The sequence below is a fragment of the Malurus melanocephalus genome, unplaced genomic scaffold (genome assembly GCF_030028575.1).
Source record: "Malurus melanocephalus ecotype Western Australia unplaced genomic scaffold, MMel_1.1 scaffold_806, whole genome shotgun sequence".
NCBI classification, from domain to species: domain Eukaryota; kingdom Metazoa; phylum Chordata; class Aves; order Passeriformes; family Maluridae; genus Malurus; species Malurus melanocephalus.
This window is the reverse complement of record NW_026624038.1, coordinates 61888-73805: the sequence shown is the minus strand read 5'-3', so window position 1 is coordinate 73805 and position 11918 is coordinate 61888. Positions and strand designations below refer to the sequence as shown.

At 68.7% G+C, this 11918-nt stretch overlaps 1 protein-coding gene across 1 annotated transcript in view; it reads left to right on the top strand.

Annotated features, from left to right (window-relative positions):
* Positions 1–5956: 5956 nt before the first annotated feature.
* The window catches only part of RARA (retinoic acid receptor alpha), a 15223-nt gene continuing 9261 nt past the window's right edge, over positions 5957–11918 (top strand). The window contains 1 exon segment of the mRNA XM_057385276.1: positions 5957–6260. Coding sequence (XP_057241259.1) covers positions 6083–6260 — 178 coding nt within the window. The 5' untranslated portion in view covers positions 5957–6082.

Below are 11918 nucleotides of genomic sequence, written 5' to 3'. Positions count from 1 at the left end.
GCCGGGCGGGGGGCGGCGGGGCCGAGGAGGGGACCGTCGGCCGCCGCCCGCCGCCTCCCTCCCTCCCGCAGCAGCTGCCCGGGGCCGGGCCGGGGGCGGAGGAGCCCCCGCGGGCTCTGGGAGGGGTGGGCGGGCGGGGGGTGCTGTCCCCCGTGTGCTCGACCCCGGCAGAGTGGGGACCCCTTGGGAACGGACAGCAGCGCCCCAGGCTGGGGCGGGCCGGTGCGGAGCCAAATCTGTGCYTCTGTCCCCCAAATCTGTGCCTCTGTCCCCCAAATCTGTGCCTCTGACCTTTGACCTCGTTGGTGGCAGGGGCCGTCCCGCAGCGCGGCGGGTGCTGGGGGGACACACGGGGGTTCTCCAAGCCGGTCCCCCCGCTCCGGGGAGCCGGGCAGGCACCGGCTGGTGGCTCCGGGTGCGGCACCCGCCGCGTCCTCGCGCCGGGATTAGCGGGTGACGGCTCGGTGGCTTAGCGGCCCCGCGGCCACTGCTCCCGGGCCATATGTCACCCGTGGGCCCCCACCCTGCCCTTGGGGGTGACCTTGCTGCGGCGCTGGGATGCGCCTGCTGCCGCGGGTGCTCGCACCGGGGATGCCCGTGGGTGCCCTGGCGGGTGTCCGGTCCCTTTGCCCGTTGCTCGCAGCCCCAGGTGACGCGGTGACACGGCCACCAGAGTGGACAGCAGGATGGCAGGAGCAGGGAGGGCAGTGCCCTGTGCCTTATCCAGCGCTGCCCGGTGCCCACGGCTGCTCCATCCCGCAGGGATGCCTGGCTTCACCCAGCTGTCCTCAGACATCCGCTCGGTCCCTGTGGCAGCAGCGGCGTCGCGGCCGCGGAGCCTGGGGACGGCCCGTGCCACCGCCACCGCCTGCCCTGCGGCGCTGGGATTCACCATCCCGCCGCTCCGGATCTATTTATATCCAGGAGGTTCTGGCATGACAACGTGCCACACTCGGCTGCACCGGCCGCATGTGCCCCGAGCYGCCGTGCCCTGAGCCGCTGTCCTGGCAATGTCCAGCGCTGATGGAGAGGGTGGCTGGGCTCTAGGGACCCCCAGTCCTTTTTTGGGCGCATCAGAACTGGGGGAGTCGTGGCTTCCCTGCACTGCTTGCCCGGAGCCTCAAGGTGCCCCACGCCATGGGGCACCCCTGTGCCGCAGGGCCCCCTGGCAGCGCCGGCCCCGGGGGGGGGCTGCAGCGGGTGCGGGGGGTGCGATCATATCTGCGGTGACACATGTGCTGATTACGGAAAATGGGTTAATCTCCCTGCGGCTGGAGGCGGCTTAGCGGGGGGTGGCTCGTGGCAGGGCCCGGCGAGGGGCCGCGTGTGCCCGCCGTGGCCTCCGCTGTCCCCACTGAGCCCCGGCTGCCAGGCAGTGACAGGGGACACGGCAAGGGGACGTGGCAGCGGCACACGGCCGCCCGCCCGCCCGCAGCCAGCCCGGGCGCGATGCCGTGGGTCGTGGTGGCTGCGGCACGGAGGGGTTTGTCCCCCCCAGGTACATCAGGTCTCAGCTCCTGGGAGCCTGCCCGGCCTGGGGGCACGGTGCCACCAAATGCCGGTGTCCGGGGGTGCCGCACGGCCGCCTGCCCGCCGGGTCCCCCCGCGCCGTGTCCCGAGCGGCCCCGTGCCAGCTGCACTTGTCTGCCTGCTGTCGCCGAGCCAGCGAGGGCTGTCTGGGGCCGCGCTGTTCCCGGCACGCCATTCCCAGGGYGCCGGCTGCCGCCGCAGCCTCGGCTAAAAACAACCGGGACTGCCGCGAGCGGCTGCCGGGGCACCATCCCCCTGCTTCCCGGGAACCCCTGGGGAACGGGGACGGGGCACTCCGGGACCMCTGGGATGGGATGCTCTGGGACCAGCAGCCCTGGGCCTGCGGTTCTTTGCTTTCATCCTGGGATGCAGGGTGGGGACTGGGCTGTGCCTGGGGGTGTCCCCTTCGCGGGCAGGGAGCGGTCAGCGGTGGGTGTGTGTCCCCAGGGTGCTGTGGGGACACACTGCAGGGTGAGGAGGGTGGTGAGTCACGCTGGCTTGGGCACCACTGGACCTTTGGGACGGTCCTGCTCCTCTCATAGCACCCACGGCACAGCCAGGCCGGAGCGGTGCCGGCGGCGGTGTGGCACAGGCGTGGCCATCCCCGGGGCCGTGGCGGGGGCTGGGGCACCTGTTCCYGCACAAGAATGGCGCGTCTGGTGGTGGGTGCGGGAGGTGTAACCGGAGCGGCGCGTTCCCGGCGTAACTGGAGTCAGGCTGGCCGCAACAGGTGGAATTTCAGTTTGTGGCTCCTGGCGGCAGCGAGATGTGGGGTGCCAGGGCCAGGACCCACGCCACAGCGCCAGCAGCCACTCCCTGGGGTGCCCCCATAGGTTGGGAAGGCTGGCATGGGTGCCATCCCTGCTGGCACGGGCACCATCCCCACGGGCCAGCGCGGTGTCCCTGTCCCTGTGTCTGTGCTGGTGGCCCGGTGTATCTTGCAGTTGGGGTGCAGGAGCCTGCGGTGGGGCTGAGCAAGCCCCTGGCTCTGCTGCTGGCCSTGGGCATTAGGATGCAGGTSYTGGGGTCTGYGCTGGCCTCAGGACCCSTAGGTTCCCGTTGCCAGCAGCCCGMACCCGGCACACGCTGCCTGGCCGGGTGTGCGCCGCTGGCTCCGGCCGTGCCGCAGGCTGGGCATGATTCACGCCTGCCCGGGGACGTGAGAAACGTGACGGTGACTCACTGTGGAGAGCTTTAGGGATATGGGGAGAGGGTCTCTCTCAGCAGCCCTGTCAGGAGGGCACCTCACCCCCCCTGCACGGCGCTGGCTGGCCCGGAGGGGACCCGGAGGGGCCGGTGGTGGCGGGGGGCAGCGGGGGGCAGCCAGGCCCTTGTCCTCGCGTGCGAGGCCACCCCGAGCTGGCTCTGCCGCCAGCGAGGAAACCGCAGGCTGCGACCGCAGCGGCTCCGCGGGCGCTTCCTGCCCTGCCYGGAGGCTGCCATCCTGTGCCCCCGTACCCCGGCACGGCAACCCTGCTCTGCCCACACGCCACGGGGACAGCCTGGCGCAGGGAGGGTCCTCATTGGTGTTCTGATGAGGGTGGGGGACAGGCAGAGCAGCCCCTGCCATGTTTGGGGAGTGCAGGATGCTGCGGTGGTGAACCCTGCGATGGMAGCGGGGACAAGGGCTAGGGTGGCAGGTCAGCGGGGTGATTAGTCAATGAGKTGAATTGTCAATGAGGTGACAGACTCTAGGGTGGCAGAGGAGCAGGGTGACAGGGTCTGGGGTGACGGGGGCTGTGACGGCTGGGCCRAGGCTGAACTGAAACCTATTCGCCTGGGAATCGAGAGTGGCAAGGGGAAGCTGTGGCCTGGAGCACGGTGCCCGCTGGCGTGACAGGAAGGGCTGGGTCGCTGCCCGCTGTCCCTCCAGGCACCCCCCAGCACCCCCAGGGCCGCTTGTCCCCCACTGCCGGGGGGGGCCAGGGCGGTGCCCCCGCTCACCGGTGGCGTGTCACATCCGGGCGCTGGGACTGCCACCACCGTGTGCCCCGGCAGGAAGCACAGCTGGGTTTGGGGCTGTGACGGGGCCGGCRCTGGGGTGCTGCCTGTGCTGGGGTTTTGGGGAGCCTTGGGGTGGGCTGGAGGTGCTGGGGTGGTCACTGACGGGGTGTCACAGTGTGGCCATCCTGGAGGGTTGTTCTGGTTGTTCTGAGGTTGGTGCTGGCTGTGCTGGACATAGGGGAGCAGGATGTGGCTGCGGGCAGTGCCCCCAGCCTGGGGGTCACAGTAGGGGGCTGCATTTTTGGAAGGGGTCTCCTGGGCAACAGTGCCGGTACAGCCTGGCTCGTTTGGGTGTGCACAGGTTATTGCAGAGGGCTTTGTGCTCTCCTTGGGGTCACAATGGGATGGTGGCTTGGGCAGCCGTGTCCCAACTGTGTTGTCCCCTTTCCCCAGCCATGGCCCCCCAAAATCATGTCCCCCGGCTGCCACCAGCCCTGGGAATGGCCCGATCTGTGTGTCCATGCGTCCGTCCATCCGCTCCCGGGGGCCACCCCCGGCCTGGGCGGGAGGTTCCTCGTGGCTGCATTTGGCCCGGGCCCCGCAGCAACGTTTTCCACGGGGCTGGAACRAGGCGCTGGATTCCAGGAAGCTCCGGGCCTCGTCCAGCTCCTGCGGGGACTGGAGGAAAAGGCGTCGGGGCGGGTGAGCGTGGGCCCTGCCGAGGGGCTGCACGGCCCCTGCCCCCACATTGCTGGCCAGSGGCCTCTGGGAGTGCAGCTTGGCCAGAACACCCATTTGGGACACCCAGGACCCATATTTGGGATGTCCACAATCCCCCAGTTGGGGAGCAGCCGTGTGCTGGGGGCTGTGCCGGCACGTGGTCCCAGGGGAGCTGCTCTGGCCAGCTGCTCCTCCTGCCCACCAGGACCCACAGGAGCAGGGCCGGCCAGGATGCCCRGACCCTCCTGGCCACTGCTGGTTGTGTGGAGCATTGGGAAAGGGGGTCGCTGGCTGGTTTGGGGTGCACGGTGACCAGCCCGGCGGCGTTGGCCTCGCTCGGTCCCTGGCCGGCGGTGTGCGGGGGGGCCGGAGCGGGTTGAGTAATTGGGCCCCGGCACGGCTGGCGCAGTGCCCGGCGAGCACTTGGCACCGGCAAACATAAACAGTTCTTCCCGCGCCTCCCTCCCCTGGCTCCCCCTGTCCAGCACAACTCGGGGGCCACGGCCTGGCCGGGGGGGCCATGGGCAGTGCCCCACGCCACGGGCGAGGGTCCCCGCAGTGCCGTGTGTGGAACCCACATGAGGGCTGTCCCCAGTCCCATGCTGACCCAGTGTCCGGCACCGTGCCCTGGCCGTGTCCGTGGGAATCCCACACTCACCGGACACCCTGTGCTGGGGGGGGTGTGACCCCCACCCAACCACTGATGGGTGCCCACCCCAGGGGTGACAGGACAGGGTCCACTCATGGCTGGGTCAGTGGGTGCTGGTGTGAGCTGGGAGCGCGGGGGTCCTGTCTCCTGAGCYGTGTTCTGGGGGGGCGGGCAGGGCCATGCCCATCCCGGCCCCTCCCCAGCGCCTTGCCGGGCGGCCCAGCCTTGTTCCTCTGGATCCTTTTCCGCCTCCGCGGGGCCGGGAGCCAGCACTCTCGGCAAATAAACAGCCCCCGCCGGGCCCCGCGCCAGCGCTTAAATAAACAGCCAGCCCGGGATTGTGAAAGCCCCGCGCCCCCCTTCCCACCGCCCCCCGGCCGGCCGTGCCCGAGGGTCCGTGCCCACCGGGCTGGCGTGTGGCACGTGGCGTGGGGCGAGGGCCAGGCCACGACGGGCACGGCACAACCCTGTGCCCCAGCTGAGCCCCCCGGTGCCGGTGCCAGTCCTGGCGTGACCGAGCCCCCTCCCCAGCTCTCTCCATCCCCGTCAGACCGGGCGGCTGAGCCCCCTCRCCATTCTGGGGGGAGCGAGGCTGCGGCGGGCGCGTGGCCGTGACGGCAGAGCCGGCCTGGAGCGGAGCCGCTGTCCTCAGGGGACCCCGGTGTGTGTGTGCCCGTGTCCCCCCCGTCCCCAGCTGCCTCGCTGCCCCCCAGGCTGGGGACGGGGCAGCTGTCCCCAAGTTCGGCCGTGTGCCCCTTCTCCCGTGCCAGGTCTGGCGGAGCAGCTTTGGGGTGGTGGCGTCGCCCCTGGCCGGAGGGGGTGTCCTGTGGGGCCACAGTGTCCCCAGGCCATCCCCACGCCGTCCCCCCGTCTCCCCCCCTGCGTTCAGCTAAGCCGGGATTAGCGAGCTGCGCCTGCCGGTGCCGCCGTCCCGGTGTCGTTAATCGGGGGATCGGYGTTAATCCCGCTGCGAGCCCCAGGCCCGGCCGGCTGCGCCCTCCTGGGGCCGGGAGGGGATGCGGCCCTGGGGGARCTGGGGAAACTGAGGCACGGTGCCCCCGCGGGATGGGGGTCGGGGGTCCCAGCCCCTCTGCTAACTGCCCTCTCTGCTTCCCCCGCAGCGCCGCAGGACCAGCGCCAGCCGTGAGGACAGCCCGGCGGCGGGGCACCCGCGGGCCCCATGCTCTGCTCGCCCCCCGGCCCCCGCAGCTGAGAGCCCCCCGCGCCGGACACCCCGCCATGGCCAGCAACAGCAGCTCCTGCCCCACGCCGGGCGGGGGGCACCTCAATGGCTACCCTGTGCCCCCCTACGCMTTCTTCTTTCCACACATGCTGGGGGGGCTCTCGCCGCCCAGCACCCTGGCTGGCATCCAGCACCAGCTCCCCGTCAGCGGATACAGCACCCCGTCACCTGCCAGTGAGTACCGCGGGGTGTGGTGGGACCCCCGGTGCCTGGGGGGGATGTGGGGAACCCTCCGGGCCTGGCTCTGTCTCCACCGTGGGATTTGGGTGCCGATCCCAGCCCGCTGCTCCAGCACTGGTCCCTAACGTGCCCTGGGGAGGTGGCACTGGGAGCTGATTTTGGGGGCTCTATGACACAAGCACCGGGTGCTTCTCCCCCGTGTGAGTTCTGTTGCTGGGGAAACTGAGGCAGGGAATGGTCAGTGGCTCTGGCGGGGTTGTGTYATTAATTGGGGCCGCCTTCGTTAGTGGCTGTTTTATACTCTGGTTGTTAATGGCCTGCGGGCTCGGTCCCTTCCCTCGCTGTGCCCTTGCTGGGTGCTGGCACTCGATGGGTGCTGTGYCCCCACGGTGGCTCTTTGTTCGCCGATGGCGGGGCTGCCATGGGGGAGGCGATGAAGGCGATGAAGACAATCATCATCGCGCTGCTCCCGATTCCATTTCCCCGTGACAGGGTCGTCCATCACGGCCCTGATAATCACCGCCCCCTGTGAGGGCAGCTGGGAGCCGCTCCCACCCGGGATTCCCCCCGAAACAGTGTGCCTCAGTTTCCCTGGRTGCTGTCTGGAATGCCACGGGGTGGCTGCCGGACTCTTTTCCACGCTGGCCTTGCGACGGGKGGGTGCCGGTGCCTGTTCCCTGCGACATGGGTGCCCCGCGGCACCCGCTGCCGGGGAGAACCCCGTGGGTCGGGGTGTGGCGGGGCCCCCCCCGGCCCGTCCTTGGCCCCGGGGGCCGGTGCAGGTCCGGGCAGGGCCGGCCCTGGGTGCTGTCCCCCGCCGGAGCCGCCCCGGCGGCGGTGGGACCCAGTGGGACCAGTTCAGCGACTGGGTGTCGGCGGGTGGGGCCACTCCCCCGCGCTGGCTCTGGGGCCATTCCGGGCGTGTGGGAACAGGCTGGGGGGGCCGCCTGTGTCCCCCACTTCCCTGACACTGAGGACAGAGCTGCGGGCACGGCTGGAGGGTGTCCTGGGGCTGGTGGCGGGCTGGTGAACTGTGCCTCAGTTTCCCCTTGGCATTCCCTGCCGGCTGCCCGAGGGRTGCAGAGGGTGGGGGCACCGTGTCTCGCTTCCTCCCCGTAGCATCTGCACAGGCAGGTGCTGTGTTTGGGTAGGCCCTGCAATATTGGGGTGTCCTGTGATGCCGATGGTGCAGGGAGGTGTCGGTGTCCGTGTCCTGCCTGGGGGGGCCGGTGCTGCCACCCCCTCCTCACCATGTGTCTGCCCTCTCCAGATGTGCTGCAGCTGYGCAGCCGGGTCTGCCGGGCCCTCCTGCGGGGCTGCAGATGCTTCTCCCAGGATTTGGGATTTGACTGGGCACCCCAGCGGGTCCGTGGGTGCTTGGACGGGGATCCCGTGTGTTGGGAGCTGCGTGTGGGCACGTGTGTGCTCACATGGTGGACGTGCATGCGTGTGCCCACCGTGGCACCGTGCACGTGTGTGTTTGTGTGTGTCAGTGCCCACTGTGCCTGCGTGTGCACAGCTGGGGCTGCGTGGAGCATGCACACGTGTGTCACATGCGTGTGTGCCCGTGTGTTGATGCCACATGCACAGCAGCGTTGCCCGTGTCCCCATGCCGGGTGTGTACACGCATGTCAGTGTGCATGGCGACCCCGGCTTGTGCCTGTGCCCTCATCCCTGTCCCCGGGGTCTCTGTGGCGCCTGGCTGTCCCTGGGGGTCCCCTCCCCTTGCCCAGTGCTGGCTCGTGATGTGGCTCGGGGGTCCCCGTGCAGCCAGACCCTCCCTCGCCCTGATTCCCAGGCCTGGCTGCGGGAAGCGGGACCCCAGCCCAGCCCCCGCTGCCCCCCCGGCCCCGCTCCGGGCTGCCGGGACAGGGGGCCCCGCGCCCGGGCTGGCCTGTCACCCTACCCGCTGGCTCTGGTTTCCTCCGCGCCGCAGCCGCTCCCCCGCAGCGCCCCGTAATTAATTAATTTTTAAAAATTAATGAGCAAAACGTGCTCCCTGCAGACCGGGGGCCGCGGGCAGGGGGGGCTGCAGGGTTGGGGGGCCCCRCTCAGGGCAGCGTCCGGGGAGCCCCGCGGGGTGCGGTGCTGGGGACCCCCCGGCCCCCCCATCTCTGCCCCGGGAAGATTGATGAGGCGCTGGGCCCCCAGCCTGGGAAAGCCCATTAGGCGGAGGTTCTCTATCACTGTCAGGGGCCGGGGGGAGCCGCCTGCTCCAGCCGGGAATTCGCCGGGCTCAAAAGCGGCTGAAGGGGATAAATGGGGTCTTTTGAAGTGGGCGGGCGAGAGGGGGGCTAYGGGGCCCGGGGGGGCTGCGGGGCCCCGAGGTGCCGGCGTGGCGATGGGGGAAGGGGCTTCAGCCAACACCCCATACCCCGGGCTGGGCTGGGGGGTTTGTGTGGGGRTCCCGGGTATCCTCGTTCAAGGGAACTGTGACTCTGTCATCCCAAAGCCACCCTCTCTGGTCACGGGGGTGGTTCTTTACGAGGTCCCCATGGGCTTTAGGGTTGGGTTTTTATCAGGCTTTGGGAAGCATCTGTGTCCCCCCGGAGCATCGCTCTGGGAGTGGGGCCAGGAGGATGCGGGGCCGGGGCTGTTGCTGGAGGGGCCCCACTCTCGTGTCCCCAGGCCGCCGGTGGGATGTGGCTCAGGGCGGGGTGTCCCCGTCGCCCTCACACCGCAGGATTGCGTGCGGGGTGTCCCCTCGCCCAGTTCCTCTTGGCTCTGGAATTAAGGTTCTGTTTTTTTTTTTTTCTTTTTTTTTTTTTAAATCTCTGTTTCTTCCTGTTGCCGCCGACGCGGGACGGGAGGGGATGCGGGACGGGAAGGGATGTGGGAAGCAGCGCAGGAAACGATGCGGGATGGGAAGCGCTGCCTGTCAGGGCGGCCGCTGGCACGGCCCGGCCACTCGGTGCCACCGCCCGCGTCCCCTCCGCCGTCCCCTCCGTCCCCTCCATCGCAGCCRCATTCTTTCCAGCGCTGGTAAATGAGTCAGAGCAGACATTTGTCATGTTCGCTGCAGGAAGTTGGAGCAGCGCTGGGCTTTTGTTCGAAACCTGCTGGCTAAGCAAAGCCCCGACTTGCCATTATTATTTAAACAGGCGCTGCCGCGCTGCGCGGCTCCGCACGCACGCATGGACACGGACACGCGTGTGCACAGCCACACAGGCATGGATAGCCACATGTGTGTGCACAGCCACACACACAGCCACATGTGTGTGCACAGCCACACACACAGACACATGCAAACACAGCCACACACACACAGCCACATGCGTGTGCACAGCCACACACACACAGACGGCCACACATGCACGGACAGCCACACATACAGCCACATGCATGTGCACAGCTACACACACACAGCCACATGCATGTGCACAGCCACACATGCACGGACAGCCACACATACAGCCACATGCATGTGCACAGCCACACACACACAGCCACATGTGTGTGCACAGCCACACGTGTACAGCCACACACACACAGCCACATGCGTGTGCACAGCCACACACACAGACAGACACAGGCACACAGCCACACACACAGCCACATGCGTGTGCACAGCCACACACACAGACAGACACAGGCACACAGCCACACACAGAGCCACATGCGTGTGCACAGCCACCACACACATGTGCACAGCCACCCACGCACAGACAGCCACACGCAAGAACAGCCACACACAGCCACACACACACACAGCCACATGTGTGTGCACAGCCACACACGGATGTACAGCCACACATGTCCTGTGCACACAGGACGGTCACACRCACAYACACACACGGTCACAGCCACACGCACAGCGCCAGACAGAGCCACATGCGTGAACACAGCCACACGTGTACACGCAGAGCCACACACACGCAGAGCCACACACACACCCCGACATGCAGATGCTATGTCCACCCATACACACGCATGTTCTTCTGCCCAGAGCAGGGCCCACTTGGGGGTCAGTGGGGCGCTCTCCCTCCGAGGGCACCCTGGGCTGGGCAGCGTGGAGCTGTGGCAGTGTGGAGCTCTGGCAGTGTGGATGCTGTGGCAGTGTGGTGCTGTGGCAGCGTGGACACCGTGGCAGCGTGGACGCTGTGGCAGCGTGGATGCTGTGGCAGCGTGGATGCAGTGGCAGTGTGGGGCTGTGGCAGTGTGGTGCTGTGGCAGTGTGGATGCTGTGGCAGCGTGGATGCAGTGGCAGTGTGGGGCTGTGGCAGTGTGGATGCTGTGGCAGTGTGGATGCCGTGGCAGTGTGGATGCTGTGGCAGCGTGGACACCGTGGCAGCGTGGATGCCGTGGCAGCGTGGATGCCGTGGCAGCGTGGAGCTGTGGCAGTGTGGTGCTGTGGCAGTGTGGTGCTGTGGCAGCGTGGATGCTGTGGCAGCGTGGAGCTGTGGCAGTGTGGACACCGTGGCATGCCCGCTGTGCAGCAGGGAGATCACCACTGCAGCGGGAAGTGGCACCCCCAGGGCCTGTCCTTGGCGTGTGACCGTCCCCGCTCTGCGCTGGCAGCGCCGTCACCGCTCTGGGTCCCCGCGTTTGCAGTGTCAGCTTCAGCGGGGGTTTGYGTGAAGGGTCGGCGTGGTGGGGAGTGGTGAAATGTGGTGGCTCTGCCCTGCACGGTCACACGCCAGCACACACRTGTGCATGCACACGCAGATACAGTGGGCTGTGCACACACGCRTGTGTTCACATGCTCAGCTGCTCCTGTGCTTGGTGGGACACGGTGTCACACGCATGTGCGTGTATGTGCACACAGGCTGCCCTGTGCTGGCACACGCACCTCTCCGTGCATCCGTGTAGCATGAGCACACGTGGTCCTGCCGCAGTGGGGATGCAGATACGAATCATGCACTGGGAACACACATGAACACACGTGCACATGCATGTACACAGACTCGCATACCCCCGGGGGGGGGGCCGAGGGTCAGGCCGAGGTGAGCCCTTCCCGCGGGTTCACCCGCAGTTCACCCGCATCCCATTAGGCAAATGAGCCGCGGCCGCCGGGCAGYCCCCGGGACCCCCCCGGGACCCCCAGGGTCCCCGTCACCTCCGCCGGGCAGCCCCCGGGCCCCCCAGCCCCGCCTTGAGCCCCTCCCCATTTCCCTCCCCGCGTGTCCGTGTCCCTCTGCATGTCCCTGTTCCCCTGCGTGTCCCTTTGCCCCCGCGTGTCCCTTACGCTCTCCGTTGTGTCCATTTCTCCACCGCGCATCTGTGTCCTCCTGCGTGTCCGTGTCACCTCATGTGTCCGTGCCCCCACCCCTTCTGTTGTCCCCCCACGTGTTTGTGTCCCCCTCGGTGTCCGTGCCCTGCCGCTCCCGCCTGTGCTCCTCCGTGTCCCGTGTCCCGTGTCCGTGCCCCCACGGTATGTCCGTGTCCCCCCGCGTGTCCACGTCTCTCCCTCATGTCCGTGCGCCCCCCGCATGTCCGTGCGCCCCCCGCATGTCCATGCTCCGTGTCTGCGTCCCCCCGGGTGCGGGTGCCGGGGCGGCCCCGCGGCGCGGAGCGGGTTAAGCGCGGGGAGGCGGCGGGTGCCGGGAGGGACCGGGGCTGGCGGAGCCGCAGAGCCGGCGGGGCTGCGCCTTCCTCCCCTCCCCCCGCCTCCTCCTCCTCCTCTTCCTCCTCCTCCTTCTCCTCCTCCTCCTC